The 25,006-nt window shown below is 37.2% G+C and overlaps 1 protein-coding gene across 2 annotated transcripts; it reads left to right on the top strand.

The window, feature by feature from the left end:
- The first annotated feature begins 998 nt into the window (after positions 1 to 998).
- Positions 999 to 24,405, top strand: LOC119765345 (cardio acceleratory peptide 2b). Of its 2 annotated transcripts, none has more exons than XM_038249059.1 (4): positions 999 to 1,267; positions 11,628 to 11,807; positions 23,107 to 23,334; positions 23,754 to 24,405. In XM_038249059.1, the coding sequence occupies exons 1-4, from the start codon at positions 1,180 to 1,182 to the stop codon at positions 23,873 to 23,875; spliced, it is 618 nt and encodes a 205-aa protein (XP_038104987.1). In that variant the 5' UTR covers positions 999 to 1,179; the 3' UTR covers positions 23,876 to 24,405. The 2 variants fall into 2 exon arrangements, with proteins under 2 accessions (XP_038104987.1, XP_038104988.1); XM_038249060.1 differs by having other exon boundaries at positions 1,000 to 1,267; positions 23,107 to 23,354; positions 23,754 to 23,887.
- Positions 24,406 to 25,006: the final 601 nt, after the last annotated feature.

Genomic DNA, 25,006 nt, shown 5'->3' with positions numbered 1-25,006 from the left:
ACAATACCTACAACTTTGCCGAAGACACCTAATTGATCATAAAATTCACTCAAAAGTTACAGCTGTTTGAATATGTACGTACCATTTTTGTATGGCCAGCTGCCAACATTGTATGGAGACTTGTATGGGTGAACCAATGAAGCAAAATAGCTGATTTGGTCATTGGGAAGGCCACCACAAAGAAATCCTCTCAAAAAGAAATTTGGAAGTTATTTGCACATCCGTCTAAATTATACGAGACACGTTCACTAGTCAAACCAACTCAATAAATTAACAAAAAATATCACAAAGTTTAAGAGTATATCACCGAGATATTGGTTTTTTTTTTAGTTTTCATCAACGTGTTTCCTATTAAATGTAAACGGTTTAATCTGGAGTATATTTTTATACATAGAATTGAATTTAATATTTTTTTAAAATTAAACCACTTTCACCTTATTCCATTTTGTTTTAATTTTTTCTTTTTTTTATCAATGTGTGATAAAGCAAAAATGTCGACCTCGTGGAGCGATAACATTAAAAAATCTCAATTTAATTTAATAGCAAATAGCATTTGAATTTATTAGTCAAATAATCTACTTTTTCCTTCAGTGAAATATGCTTTTTTTTAATCACAATATCATCATCCCGTTTTTTTTCCTTTTCCCTTTTTTCCCCACCAAAACAATTCACCACAATCCCTGTGACTCGACTGCCGAAACAACACCGGGCCAGTGAGGAGTTTAGAGCCCATCTTTATTAGCATCATCAGGGGCCACACCAGCCAACAACACCTCACCTGTTTGCTCGTTGCTGTTACCGTGATTTTTCACCAAGCCCCCTCCGAAACCACCCTCATTCCGTCCTGTGAGATGTCCTTTCGACCACCCACCACCTTCTAGTCCTGTTGCTCGGTACGGTTGTAACGCCCTCTAGCGGACATGCGCCAGTTGCCTGTTGCTTTTTTCCCGATGCCTGGCTAGTAGGTCCAGTGCAACCTAGTATATAAAGGTGCCAAGATCTTACGATAAGGCATCATTCGCCAATCTGCAGGTCTACGGGGAACTCACCTTAACCTTAACACGTGAACTCAACAGGCTTTTCAGTGAAGTGCTAATTTTGCTGTAGTTTAGTGACAAAGTTTGTGACTTTACCAGTTTTATCGATTTCGACAAAGAGGACTAAATCGTCAGAACCAGAATGCTTCCCGTTGCACAGCTGAAGATGCTGGTTTACGTTTCGTTGGTGCTGATCGTTCTGTCCACGGCCAGATTCTGCCGGGCCGAGGGTAAGGTTCTGGAATTGGAAACTGTGTGTGCAGAAGTTGAAAAGTTACACGTTTGCGTGCTGTTATAGAACATCAAACACATTTTTAAGCTAGGATCGATTAATGCAATTCAAAAATGGATAATTATAATTTTTAGAGTGGTTTCAAAACAAATCAAAACTATTAAATATTCCGGAAGTTGAACATGAAATACCCTAAAAATATCTACAAACAAAGAGTAGAACAGGTTTGAAGTTTTTTTTTTTTTTTTTTGAATTAAATATACTTTATTGAATCAATCTTATAATAATTACATTTGGTTTACATAATAAGTGGTCAGCTGTGGCTCTTCAGCTTTAGTTTGCTTTTCGTGATTTAAACACTGTTCATTTTTATAACTTGGAAAGTATATGTTTTATCATTTTTGTAACACTAGGTACAATGAGGAAAAAAATGTTAAGAAAACATAACCTAACCTAAAACTAACTTAATCTTACCATAAACTAAACCAATCCTTGAATCAAGGGGTATTCAGATATAGCACATTTTTCCCTGAATTTCAAACATTTTTCTTGAATCTTCTGATCCAACATTTTACTTCTGCTAATTCATGAACCTCACTTGATCTTGTCCAGCCAGGAACATTCAAAACCATTTTGAGTACCTTGTTTTGGACACGCTGGAGCTTCAATTTATGAGTTCTAGCGCAACACTCCCAAACAGGTACTGCATACTCAATAACGGGGTAAATTATTTGTTTGTAAACTGCTAACTTATTTTTCAAAGATAGCTTTGATTTTCTGTTAATTAAAGGATACAAACACCTGATGAGAATGCTGCACTTGTTCAATATTTTATCTACATGCTGCCGAAACAATAGTTTCGAGTCAAGTATGAGACCTAAATAGACAACTTCCTTTGACCAGGGTATCGAAACATCATTCATTTTAATCAAAACATCATCCTTTGGGACAAATCTGGCCGATTTGGAAAGTGGAAAAATGATGGTTTGAGTTTTGGCTGCATTTATGCGAATTTTCCAGTCGCCAAAGTATTCGGAAAGAACGTCAAGACCCTTCTGAAGACGGCCAACTAAATATCTGGTTATTTTACCCTTATAAATAACGGCAGTGTCATCAGCAAAAGTGACAACACACCATTACCAGGAAGAGTAGGCAAATCAGATGTAAAAATATTGTACAGAAGTGGGCCAAGAATACTTCCTTGGGGAACCCCAGCATCAATGTTGAATAATCCAGAAGCAATCCCATTCAGAAAAACCTTGAACGATCTCTCCGAAAGATAGTGCTGGATAATTTTGATAAGATACATTGGAAAACCGTATAAATACAGTTTATGTATCAAACCATCATGCCAAACATTGTCAAAAGCCTTCTCAACATCCAACAAAGCCATAGCAGTTGATTTAGACTCAAGCTTGTTCTGCTTGATGATTTTAGTTACTCTCGTAAGCTGATGAGCAGTATTATGTCCCTTTCGGAAGCCAAACTGCTCATTCAAAATTATATTATTATCGTTGGTAAAATCCAAAAGCCTTGAATAGATGACCTTCTCAAAGAGTTTGGACAGACTACTCAAAAGACTAATGGGACGATAACTTGTTGGCGATGTTGGATCTTTTGAGGCTTCAAAATTGGTATGACTTTGCCCAGTTTCCAATTGGTGGGAAGTAACCAAGTTGCAAACATTTATTGAAAATATTGGCTAGATGTTGAAAGAACTGATCACTCTGTTTTTTCAACACTAGATTAAAATGTTATCAAAGCCTGGAGCTTTCATATTTTTCATTTGTTTAACTGCAACTTTGACTTCCTCACCAGAAACATGGGAATCTGCAGGAAATTCAAAGGTAGAGTCATTGATTGTTGAAATACTATTGGCAACTGATGTTTCTTTACGGCTGGTCATGGAAGCGCCAAGATTATGTGAACTAACAAAATGAAGCCCAAGTGCATTTGCCTTTTCCTCGGATGTAATCAAAGGAGAATCCTCAACAATAAGAGGAGGAATAGGCTTTGGTTTGTTTTTAAGAACTTTTGAAAGTTTCCAAAATGGTTTTGAATAATTCCCAAGCTGGCTTACATGTTTTGAAAATTCTTGATTTCTGATATTGTCAAGTCGGTCTTGTATGATTTTGTTCAAATTGTTCACTGAAATCTTTTGTCATAGTCCCCAGTCCGTTGATATTGTCTCCTATAAACATTCCTAAGTCTAATCAAGTGTTTAGTATCTACGTCAATATCAGTTACCTTAAAATTAACAGGAACCTCCCGAACGTTGGCAGCCTCTGCTTGGTTGATAGCCTGCTGGATCACCTCCAGCGAACGATCAATATCGGCAGAAGTTTCCGGGTGTTGATCATAGTCGATGTTGCTGTCGACCACTTGCTGAAACTGCTGCCAGTCAACGTTGTGGTAATCTTTCCGGGTTGGTTGCCGCTGCGGAGTAACGGAAGCTCCAACCTCCACAACCACCGGATAGTGATCAGAACTCAACTCTTCAAACACCTCAGGATGAGCCACGTTCTCAGCCATATTGGTAATGAAGAAGTCGATGATTGAGTGATTCCCAGACCGAGCCACCCTCGTTGGACGATCCGGACTCACAACGTTGTAGTATCCGTTTTGCAGATCGTTGTGCAGAATCACTCCGTTCCGATTCCTCCTGCTGTTGCCCCAAACTTCATGCTTCGCGTTGAGGTCACCAGCGATGATGTACTTTGCGCTCCGCCGTGTCAGCTTCTGGATATCGCTCTTCAGTTTTGCTGCTGAACCATCTCTGGAATTCACCTGACGTGGGCAGTATGCAGCAATGAAGAGTACTGGGCCAACAGAAGTGGGAATTTCCACCCCAACGGCCTCGATGATGTCCAGCTTAAAGTGTGGCAGCCGGCGTGGCTTGAGATCACGATGAACAGCGACAAGCACACCTCCTCCTCCAGAGGTGGTCCTATCGAGCTGCGTCGCGATCTTGTAGTTTTGCAGATAAACTTTTTCACCGGGCTTCAGATGAGTTTCCGTGATGGCAGCTACGTCGATCTCCTTCTCGCGAAGAAAATCCACCAGCTCTAAGTTCTTCCTCCTAATGGAGCAAGCGTTCCAATTCAGCAGCTTGAGGGACCTACGATCCATACTGGATGACGAACGAGGTCAGCACTTCAATCTGCTGGGTCTTGGTTTTGCATCCACGCAGTGCAGCGGACATCTGTTTGAAAATATTGAGGAGTTCGGTTGAGGTGTAAAGATCATTACCATTTTCCTCAACTGCTGGTTCTTGGGTTGGTCTTGGCTCCTGGCTGAAGCCCGGTGGTGGCGGTCTCGGCTCCTGGCTGGAACCCGGCCGTGGATGATTCATCTCAGCTCTCTTCCTGGGATCCAACGGCAACGGTGCCAAGTTCGGGACCTGGCGTCGCGGTTGAAGAGGTGGAAAATTTTGCTCCACCAGGGCTGGAGGAGTTCTACGACGCTGAGGCTGATTCTTCGTCGATGCTTGCTGCCGAATTTTCACGAACTCAGCTCTCTTGGGGCACTTTCGGTCGGTTGACGAGTGCTCACCGTTGCAGTTGAGGCACTTCACCAGCGAATCTTGGATGCACTGGGATGTGATGTGCGCATCGGTACCACATTTGGCGCAACGACGCTTCAGGTGGCAGTTCTTACCTCCGTGCCCGAAACCCAGGCAGTTGAAGCATTGTGTGACGTCACGATGCACTGGTCGGTATCGCTCCCACGACACGATAATGTTGAAAACCGCTCGAATTGCCTTCAGCTCAGGAAGCGTCGTCGATCCCTTAGCCAAATGCAGCAGGTAGAGCTGGTCACGGTACTTGATGTCTTTGTTGCGTCGGCTCATTTTGTGCACGGCCAACACATCCAGTTTCAAAACTTTTAGCTCGGCAGCTAATTCCTCCACTGGCATGTCGTACAGACCTCTGACGACGATTTTGTACGGCTTATCCATGACGACATCATGGGTAAAGTACTCCGCCTCGTTTTCGGTCAAGTAATCCTTGACCAGTTGATAGTGCTGCCTGGATTGCACCAGCACCTTAAATCCGTCCTGACACAGACGAATGTTGCCTAGGACTTTCCCAGACTTGATGAGTTCAACCAGCCCCGCACGAAAGTCGATCGTTGCTGCTGATTGCCGCACATAAAAAGGAGGCAGTTTCTCCTTTCGCTGTTTCACTTCATTCTCCTTTGCTTCCGCTACCTGGTCCTCGTCAGGCAGTCCAGCAAACTTGTTGTTCTTCAAAAGCTGCTCCTCGTGCGATGAAGAGTTCTCCTCCTCCTCATCCATCGGTACAGTACCGTCGCTCTTTTTCGTCTTTTTGCTGTTCGATGTCACTTCCAAAAGCACCTTCCTTTTGAAATCCCCGGTTTTTGGCCATCAGTTGAGGCCTCAACCTTCCTTTGGAAATTCCCACTTTTTGCCTGCTTGAGCCGCAGGTAGGGCAATATTGCCGGCGTTTTGCGCCGGGACGCGACGAGTCATGTTGATTCAGACAACCTTCACCAACGAATGCTCGGATAACAATGACAGGTTTGAAGTATTTCAGCAAGTGTCTCTGCATTAAAATAACACCACTAATAATAGCAAATGGTTGAAAAAAAAATGCAAAATATTTTAGTGAATTGAAATTTGCCAATAACTGCTATCATAATTCCCAAGAAAGTGATGTGACAACATTTAGGAAAAAATAAATAAATATGCATATTAAAAAGCTTATAAAACTGAAACGAAGTGTATCCGTATGGAAGTATATTTTTTACTAGGGACCCGTGGTGTAGGGGTAAGCGTGATTGCCTTCACCCAGTCGACCTGGGTTCGATCCCAGAAGCTCCCGGTGGCATTTTTCGGTCTAACCTAGAGGGTTAGGTCGTCAGCTCAATCCAGGTGTAGGAGTCGTCTCCCTGGGTCCTGTCTCGGTGGAGTCGCTGGTAGGCAGTTGGACTAACAATCCAAAGGTCGTCAGTTTGAATCACGGGGTGGATGGAAGCTAAGGTGTTAAAAGAGGTTTGCAATTGCCTCAACAAACAAGCCTTCGGACACCTAGTTTCGAATAGGAATCTCGCAATCGAGAACGCCAAGGCAATGCTGTTGAGCGAATAATTTAATTTTTTTTAGAGTTTTAGCATACGGATATTAGATTATTTATCTTAAATCCAAAGCAAATCTTTCAACCTAGATTTTTTCTTAATACTGATTACAAATCTTTGAAAATTATAAGCTGGTTAATTTATTATTTAGATTTATTTCAACAGAACAACAGATTTAAAACTTCAAATTATTAAAATCTATTTGTTTTTTTTTTTCAAAAAGGGTAACAATATTACGTAACCATTAAAATTTAATAGTATCAAACTTCTTGTTCAGTTCAGTTCCATTCTATACTTTTCAAAATTAAATTGCGATAAATGCAAATCAAGTTTGGAACAAATCAGAAACATTTAGATATGTGACTTTTGCCAATGATTAAGAAATCGTCGCTTGTGTGCTATCTTGTGACACGTCATTTTTTTTACAGCAGACGTGTCACAAGATAGCATACAGCGACGAAATAGCAATGTTGGAAATCATATCAGCACATTAAACTTTGTTCGATATATTCGACTTTCAATTCATATTTTTGAAAAGATTTTCATATTGTGGAATTATGTTTATTGAACACAAAATAATATTTAACAAAAATTTAAATCAAAATCAAACCAATTATTTTCGAAATATCGTCAGTTGACAATTATATGCTATTTTTTCATAAAATTATTTTTTATTTGGTACCGATAAGGACCTGGTTATTTAGGAGTAATTACAGAAGACCTTGACAATTAAAGGCTAACTTAAAAAAGACATTTACAAAACGCATTTTTATCGATTTCAACTCTTTGTTAGGCAGAAACTAACTGTGTCAAACTATCAAGTTCTAATAATTATTCTTGTGTAATTTGTCTTATGTTCACGATGGAAATATTTTCAGATTTTTTAAATCTAACCAAACATTAGAAAACGGCCAATCATGCTTTTCTAGTGGAATTAGAATTAAATGGATTCTAGATGATTTTTGCGGTGCAAGTGGTTATTTTTACTGGATTTATGGGACATTTTCACACAAGTTAAGGGCATTTTGGATGGCCGCATGAAGTCTCCGCTCAAAATACAGAGCGATTTTTAAGAAAACCTGTTTTAAAATGGAAAATTGGGGAAAAATGGACTCATTTCCGTTTTGTGCGGTGGATGAAAACATGACTAATCGATTCCCTGGATTTTTTTACATAAGAGACACTAGTTCTGATACCAGGGAACCAGGCGTGTTTAATTTAGTCCGATTTTGCCCACTGCGGGTGACATAAGCTGTGAAAAATATTTGTAACGGCCTTATGATTTTTGATATGTTTTGTAATTTCCTAAAATTATAACCAACAAGTGATAATAACCCTAACACGATGTACTTAATCGAAAATTCGCAATAATCGACTTTTTAGGCAATAAACTTATACAGGTCCACCTCGAGTAAGCACTAAGATGAAATAAAAATTACTTTTTGGCGGGCATTCAAGGGTTTGTTCCGTAGGACATACGAAGCCCAACTCCAAAATATGAGCTTGATTGGACGTAACAGGAGCTCGCGCTTTGCACTTGAATATTAAATGGGATTTAACCAGTAAACAAAAGATTTTTTTTTCAAAAATGTCACTTTTTGATGCATTTTGGCCACTGATGAGTTTGAATGCCCGCCAAAAAGTCATTTTTTACACTCTAGTAAGCACACACATTTATGCCATTAAATGGCCAACAAGGTCAAATTAAATGCACTTCAAATCCATATTTCTATTTTGAGACACCATTTCTCATCACTTTGATTGCAACGAAAGTCGCCATCACTATCTTTTCACTTGCGCTAACGTTTTCACAGCGCTTAAGATATGAAATTGCTTCCAACTATCGCCAACGTGTACTTTTGAACATGGTTTAGCCACTCACTTGAAAAATAATCCCGAAACGTGTAATTAATTAGCAAGCGCTATCAAAAGCACAAACGTCCTCAGTCACTTGACGTTTTACCTATTCTCGTCGAATGCTGACGAAACCCGAGCGAGAAGTGAACAAAGGCCACCAACACCACCAACAGCGCGTGTGAGAGTGTGCCAGTGATGACAAGAAACTTTCCCTATAAATGCCACTTTTTGAGAGAGTAGTATTAAAATCTCGTCACAAATGGCAGCACTAGGAAGACTCAAAAGAGTGCTGAAAGAATAGAAAGGTCAGCTGATAATAGAAATTGTGTGGACTCAGTGCATTCTCGAGAGACCAGAATACAATTGGGAAATATTTTTGTAAAATACTTATTCCTTACGAATAAGTTTCAGTACATGTCAAATTGAACATAAATGTTCACAAAAAGCTGCTCTACTGGTTGGTGTACCGTAAACCGGGGTGACATTGATAGGATTTTAATTTGTTTTTGGAATATTTTCCAACGGGAAAGGTTTTTCTCAAGATTATTATGTTTAAAACATGTACTGGGGAACGCCACACCAAGTCCATGCACTATTTTGGAAAAAAAATTCAATTGTGTTTTGAAAGATAATTACGTAAAAAAATCTTAGTTTAAATCCCGGGGGGAATTTGATAGTCATAGGTTTTCTTATTAAAATCATATTTAAGATGATCAAACTTTATTTGTACGTCAAATGTACCATCACTAAAGTAGCTGATATAGCTTTTAAGAAAAAAATCAATGTTTACATTTAGTTAACTAAGTTTTTAAGCTCTTTAACAAAATACATATAAATTTTAGGTAAAATTGTAAAAAAGTCGGAATTTTGCCTGAAATTTGTTAAAACTAGTTTTGTTTATAAAACTATCGATTTAAACTGCATTTTTTAGTGAATTCGAAGCCGAATCACAAGTTTTCACATTTTGCATGAAATTTGTTTAACTGAAATTGCCTATAAATTTGGAGATTTTTTTGTTGTGTTTCAAAAATACATATTATTTATTATTTACAAAATTATTTAACCTTCTCCCAGGGGAAAATTGCCAAAAGAATCCGAAAATGCATTCCGTTATCCGATTCAAAATCATGTTCATTGAGAAAATCATGACACTTTCAGAAGTTAAAAATAATGACTTTCATCAACATTTTGTTAGCTATAGTTAACTAACTTTTTAAACTTTTCAAAATTTTATGAAAAGTTCTTTTTGAGGTACTTTGAACACTTCTCTACCACAGTCAGTATGATTCTTAACCATTCCGTACGTATTTTAATTGTACTCTCAATTATGAGGAAAAATCACAAACCTATCAAAGTCACCCCGTTTTACGGTACTTGGTTTCAGTAAATTTCAAGAAACGCTAAAATTATCTAGCATTATTCAGACACGACCGCTTAGTAGGCTGGGAATGTGTATATTTCCCCTACTTTTCACTTACAAATTTTGTGTACCTTCAGAGGGGGTGACTATGGGTCAAAAAACGATACACCTCTCGTATTTTCTTAATAACAAAAACAACTTTAAATAAAATTGAAAATCTTTCAACGTAGATTTGTTCTTAGATAGTTTACTAACATTTTTCCAAAATATGGTGGATTTTGATGAACACTACCTTAAATGCTTATTGTTTGGAAATTGACCCAATCTCACCCCTTAGAGGGGGTGACATTGGGTCAAATGAAACTAAAATGATGCTCAAATACAACGATATGGTAAAAACAAGTCATCCAACAGTGTTTCTTTTTCGAAGGAATCGTATTGACACGCTACAATGTTTGAAGTGGAGATTTTCAAGCATTTGGGTAGTTTTCGAGCAATTCTAACAAAAATATTAGAAAAATGGTTTTTCGAGAGGTCATTTTTGGACAAAAACGTACCCCAACTTTAGACAGCTGCCAAAATAACAGGATTTGTTCTAGGAACGAGATTTTTTCAGCGAAGTCATCTTAAGATATCCCCTACACGACCCTTTCAACAGAATTCATTTTCATTGAGAAGAACCTGAGAAATGGTAAAATCCGTAAAAAATCACTTTGATCCAATCTCACCCCCCAGACCCAATGTCACCCCCACTGACGGTAGCTCAAACTTCATGTGAAAACAAATGATGAATAATTGCTTCTTTTGTCATAGTCAATTTATGAAAATATCGCACAATAATTATCGAACATCTGGAGAACTACTCCAAATCATTACAAAGGTTCAACAATGTCACTTTTTTTTGTATTCTTATATTTTCTAATACCAAAACAAGGTATCGAATGTCATTATCTGGTGTTGTTCTGAGAGTATTTTTAGCATTCCCAAGGAAATTTCAAAACTGGTTTCAGCCACATATTGTTTGTTTTGGAGTCGGTTCTAAAATAAGACAATTAAAACTTTTTTTTACTATTATTTCCCTTACTCGAGAGGTCAGTAGAAGATGTTACTGAGATGTGATTCATTTTGAATTTAGTTTACTCTCTGACCTCATCACATCAAGGTGATATTAAATCATCTCGCCATTAATGTAGTTCAAAATGGCAAAACGAGATTAAATCTCGAGCTGGGGAGAAGATTTCACTAATTATCCACCTCATCATCTTCAAATAGAATCACCAAGTCACATTCTGCAAACTGCAGCTTATTCCGGGATATTGTCATCCCCGCAAAACAAAGACTATTATTACCACCGTCATAAGCCTCGTGTCTGAGGCTGAGACTGGTACTGAGATTGCCATTGCGGGGTGGCAAACCATAATATCACATCATAATGCCTACACAATCAAAGAGCATAAAGCATATCTCACTCAAATCGCTTAAGGCACTTGCCAGTTGTGAGAGGGAGGATAATTAAAGTCCCATTATGAGCGAGAGCCCGAGAACGAGACTGCAACTCCAATGCAAATGGAGCACGGAGAAGGAAAAACAATACGAAATGCTGAAAAATAAAGATTTTTTCTAATGAAAGCTCACTTGAAGCCTCCAGGAGCTCTCTGGTAAGCCGCAGGCACACGATCAGCATGACAATGCCGAACGAGGACAAACAAGTACAATTAGAAGAACACACAGAAAAAATGGCGGTTATTGTTGTTATGTTGTAACGACGTCATTTTCATTAAATTCACATTTTTTTAGAAAAACTATCAGTAAAGGTAATTGAAGGTAATCTCAATCCATTTGCATGTTCGTGTTTTCGGTTTACTCTGAAAACTCAATCAAAATTAATTTTTAAATCTTTAAAAGTAAAAGTTTAAGCTTTAACTTTGAAAACAAGCCGTCAATGATAAAACAACTTCCCGCGATAATTTTAATCTATCCTGCATTTTTTCTGTTGCTATTGTTGTTTTCTTTCAATTGTCGCGGCCACCAACACGCAAACTAGCTGATGGAAGTCAGGACGGTGGCATGCTGGGCGAATCCACCCGGCACAAGCGAGGACCCACCGTGGGACTGTTTGCCTTCCCCCGGGTAGGACGATCCGATCCGGCGGATCTGCTCGAGTGGGGCGATCTGGTGGAGCAACAGCAACAACAGCAGCAGCAGCTGACGGCGGATGATTATGGTGAGTATGGAAAGTACTTAGTACAGCCATCCCTCATATTCGCAACAGTTTGCAGATCGGTCAATGTTCAAAAAATCATAGAAAATAAATTATCGAACTTAATGATTCGCTTTTACCTTCATTTGAAAGCTTTTCTTGCGATCTTTCGAATGCTGTATCGAACAACTGCAAGTTTTAACTTTTATATCAAGTTTTTGAAGAAAAACTTTGACCCTTGAAATCCACAAATTCGGAACACTTTTTTCTTACGGATGTAAACAAACTTTGATTCTCTCCATGAGTACATATTTATTACCAAATAATGACTCACACACTGGAAACCATGAAACTAAAGCTTAATAATGTTTTATAAATGGCCTGATAACTTTTTTGATGAAAATCTCTGTTTAATTCAGGTGTTCCACAATTGTGGGAGCCACAATAACATCCCACAATTATGGAACAGGCAATTTGGAAGCAGTGTTGTGCAGCTCTGAACAAAACAGTCTCGAAATGCAGTTTTTTATACAAAAAGAACTCCTTTTGCTAGTGAAATAGCAAGAGAATGTTCAAATAAAGGTCCTAAAAATAGAAGGGTCGCCAGTCGCCAGATTCATTTGGCATGCTATTGACAAATTATCACAAAAGTGTTCCGAATTTGTAGGTGTTCCGAATATGTGGGATGACTGACATTGATTTTTAGTTTTATTGAAAGTTTATGTTTTATGATATACAAATGTAGTTCCTTTAAGTAATCACATCAACCGACCTTAACTTTTTTTCCTGAATTTAGTTTTATTAATTTCAGTGTTTTTTTCGGTTTTTCCTTTTTAACTTAAATTATTTATTTAATTTTTTTTATCCATATGCAAAATCCTATACTAGCGACAGTCTATGCATACTTATTTTGATCGAAAATCTAGAGTCAATTTAATGAATTCACAATGTACAAAGCGAGTTGAACATTTCAGTTATCGCTCGGACGTTGATACGACAACACACGTTTCTACGAGCACTCTTCAACACAATAGTCTTTTGTGTTCGGCACACGCCGTGTGTCCTTAACCTCAACTAAAGGAATTTACTGAAAAGCAAAGATGGACAAAACCCGTAAGAATACGCTGAAAATGGTTTTCGGAAACGCAGCGAAAGTTCCTGCCCACGTGGACGTGCTACGGTTCACAGCGAACGTTTTGAAGATTCCGGCCACGGATGTCCACTCGATCTACCGCGACGAGAATGATCGCTGTTTTTACGTAAAGTTCTTGGATGAGCCGACCTTCGTGGAATTTACCGGAAGAATAGAGGAGCAGTACCGTTTCGTGCATAGCGATGGCCAAGTGGCCGTGGTGAAACTGGAAGTGGCCAGCCGGCTGTTCAGGTACGTGAGGATTTTTAACTTGCCGCCAGAAATCGAAGAGAAAGACATTTCGGCCGTGCTGTCCCAATTTGGAACCATTCGGCAACATGTCCGGGAACGCTACCCAACGGAATACGGCTACACGGTATACAGTGGTGTGCGTGGCGTCCACATGGAGATCGCCAAGGAGATACCGCCTAACCTCTACATCGGTCACTTCAAAGCACGCTTGTACTATGAAGGTTTGAAGAATAGATGTTTCTATTGCAAACTGGAAGGACACATCAAGGTCAACTGCCCGAAGATAGCGAGCTTGAAGTCTTCGACACCAGCCGGATCGTTCAGTGCCATCGTCGCAGGGGCGATCGCAGCCAACGCAACTGATCTCACACTACCAACCGACATGACCACGCTGACACCACAAAACAAGCCACCAATACAACCGCGCGATCCCGATCGCGGAATTTCGCCGACGCCGGAAGAAGCAGACGACGACAACGAGATGGACGACGACGATGAAGATGAGCGAGAGGAGGAATCCGGCGCTGACGAATCGCCCGATCTCGGCGGCGACAAGCATCGTAAGCCCCGAAGTAGTTCACGCAACGTACTCGAGCAGTTGGAGAACCGTTCTCGCTCTCGCAGCCTGATCCGGCCTGAAGGTACTGGGGGAAACGGGGGGAAGAATGGAAAGAGGGGAAGGGTGGAAAGGGGGAAAGGGGGGGAAGGGAAGGGGTCGACCACGCAAGTAGATTAAGTGATGATGGAGAAGGAGGATAGTTCGTGCGAAAAAGGAGGAGAATGGTAGTTGGTATGATCTGCAACTGTGTAAGAGAAGACGAATGTATGTGTGTGTGTGTGGGTAAAAACGTAAAAAAACAAAGAGGAGGTAAAGATGTTCAAAATATTGTGCGTACAATCCGGTTCCGATGATTTGCTTTCAATTTTATCAAACTTTTTCGAATTTCAATAGCCACTTATGCCACTAGTTCGTAATATTGCTACCGCTAATCTAAATGCTATCAATTCCGATGTGAAGAAATCACTACTTAAAGATTTTATATGGAACAACGACTTAGACATTATTTTTATTCAAGAACTATCATTTGAAAATTTTGCATTCCTGAATTCGCATACAGCAATTGTAAATATTAGCGCTAATAATAAGGGAACTGGAATTCTTTTACGAAATAACTTACAATATTCTGATATAATTTTAAATGAAAACGGAAGAATATCATCCGTTTGCGTTGACTCTATTAACTATATAAATATTTATGCACATAGTGGAAGCAACCAGAAAAAGGAAAGAGACACGTTATTTAATGAAGACATTTTGATTCATCTTGCGCATGGCAAGGAAAATGTCAAAGTTGGTGATTTTAATTGTATACTTTTGGCTGAAGACATGAATGGAGTAGTTAAGAATTATTGCAAAGGACTGCAAAATTTAATCTCTGGACTAGAATTGAAAGACGTTGAACAAACCATATTGAAATCACGAGTTAACTTTACATTTATTAGAGGTACATCCAAATCACGCTTAGACAGATTTTATGCATCGAATGAATTTATTAATCAAATATCTTGTATTAAAACGTTACCATTAAGCTTTTCTGATCACCATGGCGTACTTGTTAAACTCAATTTAAAAGACAATGCTCCTAATATTTTTATAGGTCGTGGTTTCTGGAAACTAAATTCCTTTTTTTCTCAATGACAATGATATTTTGACGCAATTCACGGCAATGTACAATGGACTAAGAAATCGGAATTCTTTTATAAACTTATGCTATTGGTGGAATGAAGTAATGAAAACAAAATCAAAAAGTTTCTTCAAAAAAATTAGCTTTGAAAGTAATCAACAAACAATTCGAGAGAAAAGCTTTTACTATCGTTGTCTCAATGAACTTTTTTGAAAAGCAAAAAGAAGGAGAGAATGTTTGTTCTGAAATGAAAATTGTTAAATCAAAATTAATGGAAATAGAGCAAAATAAATTACAATTTTATCGCTATACTTTTCGAACTAGTAATTTAATTGAAAATGAGAAACTAAGTATTTATCAAATAACATCTAGAATAAAAAATTCAACGCCATCAAAGCTTATCAGTCTACGTATAAATAACAAAGTTACTTCAAAAACATCAGAACTAAAATCAATGATCTTTGACCATTTTAAGAACATTTTTTGTAAACGAGCTGAAAGTGGATCAGATAATGATGATATTTTGGAGCATATCACAAAGACGCTGAACGATGCCGAACGGGATGCCCTTTCCAAACCAATAGAATTACAAGAACTTAAAGATGCTATTTTCAATGCTTCTAATAATTCTTCACCAGGACCCGATGGATTAAACTATGATTTTTATAAGACTTTCTTTGATGTTTTAAATACAGACCTGTTGAACTTATTTAATGGTTATCTTGTAAATAACGAATACCCACCAGGACATTTCTCAGCCGGAATAATTTCACTCATCCCTAAAAAAGGTGATCCTCATGACCTTAACAATAGGAGACCCATAAGCATGCTTAATACTGACTATAAAATCTTTACTAAAATTCTTTGGAATAGATTACAACCCATGATGAAGAAACTGATTGGCCCTGGACAGTCAGCTTGTATCTCAGAGACATCCTGTGTTAACGTTCTTAGAACATTGCGAAATGTATTGATCAAATCAAAACAGACCAAACATTTTAAAATCTTTTACTTAGTATCGATCTGGAAAAAGCTTTTGACAGCGTGGATCATGAAGTTCTGTGGAAAATATTGAAAAAGTTTGGACTTCCTGATAGTTTTATTCGCTGCATTAGTCGTCTCTACCAAAATGCAACGTCTAAAGTTTTATTCAACGGTTTTTTTACAGATTCTTTCAAAATTGAATGCTCAGTTCGGCAAGGATGCCCATTGAGTATGGCTCTTTTCTGTTTATACATTGAACCCTTGATTCGTATGCTTTTTGAGTCGGTTAAAGGTTGTTTGATAGGCGATTGCTTTGTAAGAGTAATAGCTTACGCAGATGACATTAGCTTACTCATTAGAAACGATCATGAGTTTGATAAGGCCCTAGAACTGATTAACTACTTTAGCATTTATGCTAAAATCAAAATCAACACCGTTAAATCTCAGTTTCTGAGATTTAACAACTGTAGTTCAGGGCCACACCAGATAAAAGAAGTTGATAATTTGAAAATTCTAGGCATAATATTCCATCGTAATTTTGACACAACAATTTCAGAAAATTATAAAGACCTAATCAACAAACTTAAATATACAATTTCACTACATCATCGTCGTAAATTAAACCTTTTTCAAAAAGCATTTATTTTAAATACATACGTCCTTTCTAAACTATGGTACATCGCTCAAATTTTTCCGCCAAATAACAAACATATAGCTGAGATAAGAAGAATATGTTTTAAGTTTCTTTGGCAAGGTTACTTTTATAGCGTTGCAAAGAATGAATTGTACCTTCCGATTTATAAAGGAGGTCTTGCATTGGAAGACGTAGAAGCAAAATGTAAAAGTTTATTTATTAAAAATATCTTATTTTTCAAAACGAATTCTGGTTCCTCGGTTGATGAGTTTATGATTGCGCAAAGTAACAACCGTGCTATAACGAGAAATGCGCGAGAATGGATTAATCTTGCTATTGAATTAAAACCTCGAACAGTGCTGAACACGAGTAAATTATTTTATAATTATTTTATTGATCAAATGAGTATCAAGCCACGTATGCAAACAGAAATGCAAAATCTTCAATGGGACTTAATTTTTGAAAATCTTGATAAAAATTTATATCATCTGATACAAAAACATACCTTTTCTCACTTTTAAATGAACTTATTCCAACCAGAAGTAAAATGTTTCGTCATGGAATAGCTGGAATAGATTCTCCAAACTGTATATTATGTGGTAATCTTGACACAATAACTCATCGAATTAAATCATGCGATAAATCTACTGTGATTTGGAACTGGATAAAAAACCTTGTAATCGTTCGGATTAGAATAAACACCAGGGATCCTGAAGAATTGATAGCATTACAGTTTAATTCAAAAAGCTACAAAAAGAATGCGGGTCTGTGGCTGGTCTGTGAAGCAATTAGATTTAATCTAATGAATTACGGATTAGATGGCATGGGCTGCCTAGAGAAATTCAAAAAAGAAATACGCGACGCTCGATGGAATAACAAAGCAGTTTTTGCAAAGTACTTTAAAAATGTTTTGAACATCTTTTAAAATTTGAACAAACCCCACACATAAAGACGATTATAAACATCGAAAAAGCACAGGATCCCGAAACTAGAAAAAACAAATTGTAAACTATCGGAACTATGTTAAATAAAACCTCTTTAAATCGAAAAAAAAAAAAAAAAAAAAAAAACATTTTGAAAATGTAATCAAGGACTATTAAGAATGTTGTTCATATCACTTTGGCAAAGTTGACTCTGAAAAAATACATTTTTCAAAACATTTGCCAAGTCACATAGAAGAAGTCGAATCTCTAAATTAATTTCATTTTTAAAGAGGAGTTCTTCATCCCACAGTTTAACAACGAAAATTTATTTTTTTAAATCGATATTTGTTGATTTTTTTTTTAATCAATGCTCAATTAGACGTTTTTGCCTTCCTCACCTTACTCAGGAAAGGCTATAAAATCACTCGAAAAATGAACTTTTTAGTTAGACTTCCTAGACCTAAAAATGAATGTATGTATTTGTACAGATCGACTCAGAACCACCAGCTGGCTGTATGTAGACATGTGTACCGAATCAATGTCACTGGAATATCTCGTCACTGGTTGAGCCGATTTTTACCGTATTAGCCTCATTCGATTCGTCTTGGGGTCCCATAAGTCCCTATTGAAATTTAAAAGATTTAGTAAAGCACATCAAATCAAAAGTTATGCTTCAAAAACTACAGCATATAAATTTCACAATTTGCAAAAAAGGGTGGTTTTGCATGAAAACCTGCCATATTATGTATTTTTAGAAAGGTTCTGAAATGACCTTTCTTGTAGATTTAGAATTTTCAAGAACTGACTTACCTATTTGAAATTACAAGCAGTTAAAAAATGGTCTGAATTGACATAACCTCAAATGGTCGGGTCTGATCGCCATGAAAAAGCCGTGAAGAGGGATGCCATTTCCCTCAAAGGCGGTGTCTGTATAATCTTGACAAAAAGTCTGTAGGTAGTCTGTTTTATTCACTCATCACTTATTTTTATTAGGACCTCTTATAAGTGCTGCGATCACGTTAGGGGAGCTTCATAAGCCATGTGGACACTTTGGGTGGTTGGAATCACTCTATAAATGAGAGGAAGGCACCAACCACCTAAAGGTTGATAAAGTAACGTTTTTGGCTTCCTCTCCGAGGAATGCCATATAAAATCACTTGAAAATTGGCCAAAAAATTGCACCTCGATTTCTCGGAAATGGCTGAACGGATTTGGACACTTCCGGTTGCATTCGATCCCTCTTAGCTTCCGATAAGTCGCTATTGAAAATCTTCCCCGTAGCCCTTTCCTGTCAAAAGATATTTACGAAAAACGATTTGCAAACCTAAAACCGAAAAACAAAAAAAAACAAAAAAACGATGAAAATTTTTCAAAATTGCTTCATTTTTGCATAACTAGGTAGTCTGGAATGTCCTCCATCCCTGGCTGAAACGGGACAAAAATCCATTGAAATTTGCCAAAGTTACAGCCACTTTAAGAAACCTGTTTGCATTCAGCCGCCTTCAAATCGACTAAAACGAGGCCAAAATTAACCAAAATGTCGGCATGTTGCACATTTTGAAAGCTCTTTCAAAACCCAATCCACTGAGATACATATCTCGACGAATTATTAAGCTTAGTCGTTAATATCTGCGGTAAACTGCTATTTTTGACGATACCAATGCATTATCACATGCTGGTTCGCCCATCCGGCTAAAAAACCCAGAACTATTATACTTCATTCGAAAGCATTTTTCTTCGTGCTTCGAATGTCATCTTAGGAAATAAAATTCCCTTTGTAAATAGAGAATTTGCAGCAAAGCTAAAAGACACGTGTCGCCACCTATGAACAAATAGCGTAAACCTATGATTTTTAGAAAAAATGTGTTTTTTCCTTCCTAATCAACATTTTTTTAAAACTTATGCCGGATTCGGATGAGAAAAATTATTTCCAACAATTTGGTGTATAACTTTCCAATATTTGTTTGATTTTTCTATGAGAAAACTGTAAATTTAGAAAAAGATAGTAATCTGGACTATTTGGCAAGAAAGTCTGTCAAAAATCAATAAAAATTGTTGAATATACGTTAACACATCTGTTATCAACTATATAACTGGTTATTTCCTTGATATATACAGGGAAACTCATTTTTCCGTGTTCAAAAACATGTTTTTTAAAGAAAAAGGTCACAATTTTTTGCGCGCCCAAAATTTGATGTTCATTATTTTAAAGCAAAAAATTTTTCTCGTCTTTTGCAATCAGTTTCATTAAGATTGATGCAGGGAATCATGAGAAATAAGCGATTTTGTTCTTCAATCTAGCTGAAAGGAATACGATTTTTGGCAAGTAACCTCATTTTGGCGCCACCTACATTTGAAACACAGTCGTGCTGCAAAACCTCAATCGCGTCCAGCATACAAAGATTCCACCCGACCTCAAATCAAATCCAGAATAGCCTCAAAAACGTCTTAGTCAAGCCAAGACAAGTCAAGTCATCTCGGGAAATGACAATATGTTATGTGTTCTTAGATACCTATCCTTGAGCCATCGATCGACTCCGTTAGCGATACACTTTTTACCCTTTCTTAAATTTTCGCTTTAGCTACGGAATGTGAGAGCGGAATGCGAGAGAGGGAGAGAGTTTACGGAAATGGAGCATTTCCATTCGAGCAGTTTTTGCTTTTTTCTACAATGTATTCCTTATGGAGCGAACTGTCAAAAACTGCTCGACGGCGGGTGCTCCATTATGACTCGTTCGAGCACTGCATTAGTTTTTACGCCGTGACAGCATTAGACAGCTCGCGTGCATTGTTTACATGGATTTTCGTCGACAGACCGTAGGCGTATTTTACTTTTACTGGGATAGAATAGCATTCGATTTAGTAAGCCTATAGACTATATACATTATAAAGTAATATGCTTTCTATCAAAAAGGATCGCAAAGTTATTACTTTAAATTGTTTTAAAAATCCGTTTTAAATCCTTTGCGGTCGTATAAAGTGTCATGGTACCCAGAAAATTAAGCTTTATCATGTTGTTTTTTTCATAACATTATTTTTATTAGGTTCTTTTCGGTACTGGGACCTGGTTAGGACCGAGCTTTATCATTGTGAACAATAATATTAGTAATTTAGTTGAATTTTAGACCTCAATCAACGAATCGTCTATATATATTCAATGTATATTATACATGTACATTCTCAATTCATAAATTTGTGAATGAACCGAGAAGAGGAAGCCCCCATTCACCTAGGTGGATTAAGTAACGTTTTTTAACTAAAGTCAATTTTAAGCTGATAAAGACAAAATAGTCAATTCACAATCTTTAATTGTTATAACTCAACAGACTTTTGAAGTTCCTATCAACTATGATTTTTAATATTGTCCATTTTGATGTAATTGGATATTCCAACAGTGGATTTGACCCCCTTTCCTATAGTGATGCCTCTGAAGGGTTTTTGATGAAAAATTCAATAAAATCACAATTTCAAGCGTGTTGCTGTCTACAATCTTGTTTATTTGGCATGTTCCGCATCATTTAAATAAATGTTGACTGATATTGAATTGTCCTTTTCACCAAAATAAATGTTTTGAGTTCGACATCTGAAATCAGCCATAGCCCCTAGCATTTTCACAACAAAACTGCTTTTATATTTTATGATTGAATTAACTATCCAATCATTTTTTGACTGATTATTTAACTTCAGCAAGTCGAAATAATAGAAGTTTAAGGAACTTTACTAAAATAAAGCGAAGAACTGCTTTTTTTCGAGCAAAAATGGGGGGGGTCCAACGAAAATGCAAAATTTTCCAAAAGTGGACCCCTGTTAATTAAACCTTCAAAAATGATGAACACTGTGTATTTAAGCAAAAGTTTTCCTTGAACATACAATAAATGCTTGTTGTTATCAACCTAAACGCATATTTTTTTCAATTGTGAGTATAAATATAGCTGTTTCATGTTAAAAGTACCAAAAATGCTGAAGCCGTAAAAAATATAATCAATCAAAACTATAGTCAATTATACAGCAATTCCATTTGAAAAGAGCCTAAACCAAAAAAAAAGTTCTCCGATCGGGCTCAAAATTTTTCTGGGGGTTCCTTGGCCAAAATAATTAGACCCGTATTTTTTTGTTTGGCCATTAGGGTGGCCTACATCGTGCTAGGGTGGTTCAAAAATGGCAATTTTCGTCATTTTCGCAAAAACCACTTTTTCAAAATCATATCTCCGCGCCATTTCATCCGATTTTAGCTGTCTTAGACGCAAAGAAAGGTGATGAGTTTGGCTATTTGGGAAAAATAGTAAAGTTCCAAAAATCTAGCTTAACTATTGAAAAAGTCGTATGAAAACTTAAAATGGCGTTTTGACCGTGTCTGGACCAAGAGCCTATGTCTGAAAATATTTTATCGGATTCCTCGGAAAATTTCACATAACATATCAAAATTGGCGATGTCGAACCGTACGTTTCCGAGATATGATTTTTGAAAAAACTGCGTTTTCGACGCGCCACGCGCAAAAACGGGAAAATGACGAAATCGGCAAAAATCAACTTTTCCACTAAAACTGCGATAACTTTAAAATTTCAGCGATGACCTATACATGTCTGGGTACCAAAATTTTCGTAATTGAGAGACGCAACTTTTGGTACCATAACATCTATAGGTCATCGCTGAAATTTTAAAGTTATCGCAGTTTTAGTGGAAAAGTTGATTTTTTGCCGATTTCGTCATTTTCCCGTTTTTGCGCGTGGCGCGTCGAAAAACGCAGTTTTTTTCAAAAAATCATATCTCGGAAACGTACGGTTCGACATCGCCAATTTTTTGATATGTTATGTGAAATTTTCCGAGGAATCCGATAAAAATATTTTCAGACATAGGCTCTTTGGTCCAGACACGGTCAAAACGCCATTTTAAGTTTTCATACGACTTTTCAATAGTTAAGCTAGATTTTGGAACTTTTACTATTTTTCCCAAATAGCCAAACTCATCACCTTTCTTTGCGTCTAAGACAGCTAAAATCGGATGAAATGGCGCGAGATATGATTTTTAGAAAAAGTGGTTTTTGCGAAAATGACGAAAATTGCCATTTTTTGAACCACCCTAGCACGATGTAGGCCACCCTAATGGCCAAACAAAAAAATACGGGTCTAATTATTTTGGCCAAGGAACCCCCAGAAAAATTTTGAGCCCGATCGGAGAACTTTTTTTTTTGGTTTAGGCTCTTTTCAAATGGAATTGCTGTATACTTAACTGAAGCATCATGATTGCAGTTGAAAATAATATTTTATAATAATAAATCAAGAACATTTTTTTTTAAATAAACATGCATGGTTTTATCAGTAAATGTAAACAATTCTATTGTTTAGTTTTGGTCAACCATTTATGTAATAAATATGAAAAAATGTGCATCAAAATTACTATTTTTTTAATTATTTTTATGTTTACAGTGGTTTTTGAAACGTTTTCTCTGATCTTTTTCGGAAATAAATGTGTTTAAATGTCTGTTAGGTTTTTTTTAAGCCAAATTTGTGATACAAGAATACTGAATCTACTTATATGAAATAAATGAAATATTCAATATTCCAGAAAATAACTGTTTAAGATTCTTAACTGAAGCAATTTGTATTTAATCAGGTCCCAACATCGAAAAGGACCTCAATCCCACTAATCACTGACACACTTTTTCGTTCTCCTTCGACCAAAACCCACAACCACCTCCCTGTTAATCCACAGAGGACTACCCATATCGAACCGGCCTCGAGATGGCCAAGCGGCAGGGCAAGCTCGTTGCGTTCCCGCGTGTAGGCCGCGCCGGACCGAACCGGTACTGGTCGTCTTCCTCCTCCACCGGTAGTGGCCTCCAGAAACGTGCCAGCGGCAACTCCGGGGCCGCAAACTCGGCCATGTGGTTCGGACCGCGACTGGGTAAACGTGCCCACGTGGCAAACGCCGAGATCAAAGGTGAACAATTGTAAACACAGGTGAATTACTTGTTCGATGTTGAATGGTGGAATTAAAATGGTTTGTTTCTTTTTTTTCTATTTTTACATCTGCAACAACAAATCTTCGTGTTTTTATAACTAGATGATGATGGTTACGACTGGTGCATGGGATAGAAGCACGATTTCTTTTTTTTTTCTTCCTGGGGAATGACATTCCGGTGTCAAATTCTGATTGTCCTGAGATTTTACAGCATCCGCTTAGGGATGCTGAAAGATTTCACTAACTAACACTTAGTTGCACAAAAGAGTTCAATTGTATTCATCAATTCTATGAGAAACTAAATATATCTCTTTAACGCAACTGAGTGACAATTAAATGATTATTTATACCAAATGCTAATACTCTTTACTTTTATTTAAAATAACATAAAAAAACAGGAACCGAAGTCTACACACCGCGCTTGGGCCGTGATCCGGAGGAAAACCAAATCGCCATCAACAGCAGACTGGCGGACTTTGGACGACTCTTCCACGGATCATCGTTTCCATCGGAAAATTAAGCTAATTACGAGAAATTGAGAAGGAAAAAATCCTGCGAACATTAGTAAAACACACAAGCACTGATTAAAAACAACAAATTGAGATAAAATTGTTCTTCAAAAGTTCATGACACATGTTCTAAAAATAAAAATAAATAAAAAGGCTGGAGAAAGCTTGTTTCGCACGTGAACCATCAAGGGTCATTGAAAAACAAACTTTCTAAAAATACAATTTTGAACTTTTGACTCACAATTTTTGCAAATAAAACAAAAAAAGCGAAAACGCCAACCGTAACTAAGCAAAACTAATCGTTCTACACAGCTGTATCTAACTACTACTACGAATGGAATGTCACACAGCTCGGTTTGTCCCTCTGAAAACACACAATATTTAAACTAAAAAGAAAAAAAAACTGCAAACAGAAATGATAAAGTAATATAAACAAACACACATGTAATGTTGCTACTGTTCACGTTAGAAGAAGACAAAGAATGTTATGTATACAAAGTTGTAAATAAAAAGATGGAAAATATGTTCGTATTTTTAAACATTTCGAATTGCAGTGTTTGATTTTTAAAACAACCAAGAATCGTTATATTTTTCTCAGTTTTTCTCCCACAAATCAACCTTTTTGCCTTTTATTACAAAAGAAAGTTATAAGATTTGATTTTGGCTCCGACTCAAGATCAAGCTTCATAATCCGAGCATTTCTCGAGAAATATTGTACGATCAATTCCTAACTGGACCAATAACTGGACTCGGTCGTTGGAAACGACCGTCGGCTCAACGACCGTCGAAATAGGCGGCGGGTCAGATGCGGGCATAACAATGTCAAAACATCTCCCACTTCACTTCGTCTCACCATCCAGTTGTAGTTTTGTTGACAGCACGCGGTTGCATGATGGCGGCATCGAGCCAGAATTAGGGATGATCATGTGGTTAAAAATGAATCCTTTTTTCAAGAAAAATAATATTTTTCCGAACGAATAAAACATTAAGAGCATGTTCAAACATAAATTCCTAATGTCGCAGAAGTAATTAAAAATTAAAATTTTAATCCATTATTTTTCTATCAATGGAGCACCCGCGGCAGTCGAGCAGTTTTTGACAGTTCGCTCCATAAGAAATAAATTGCACTATGGTACATTGGG

Source organism: Culex quinquefasciatus, chromosome 1 (assembly GCF_015732765.1).
Source record: "Culex quinquefasciatus strain JHB chromosome 1, VPISU_Cqui_1.0_pri_paternal, whole genome shotgun sequence".
Taxonomy (NCBI): domain Eukaryota; kingdom Metazoa; phylum Arthropoda; class Insecta; order Diptera; family Culicidae; genus Culex; species Culex quinquefasciatus.
The sequence above is the reverse complement of the archived record's forward strand: the minus strand, read 5'-3'. Positions and strand labels throughout refer to the sequence as shown.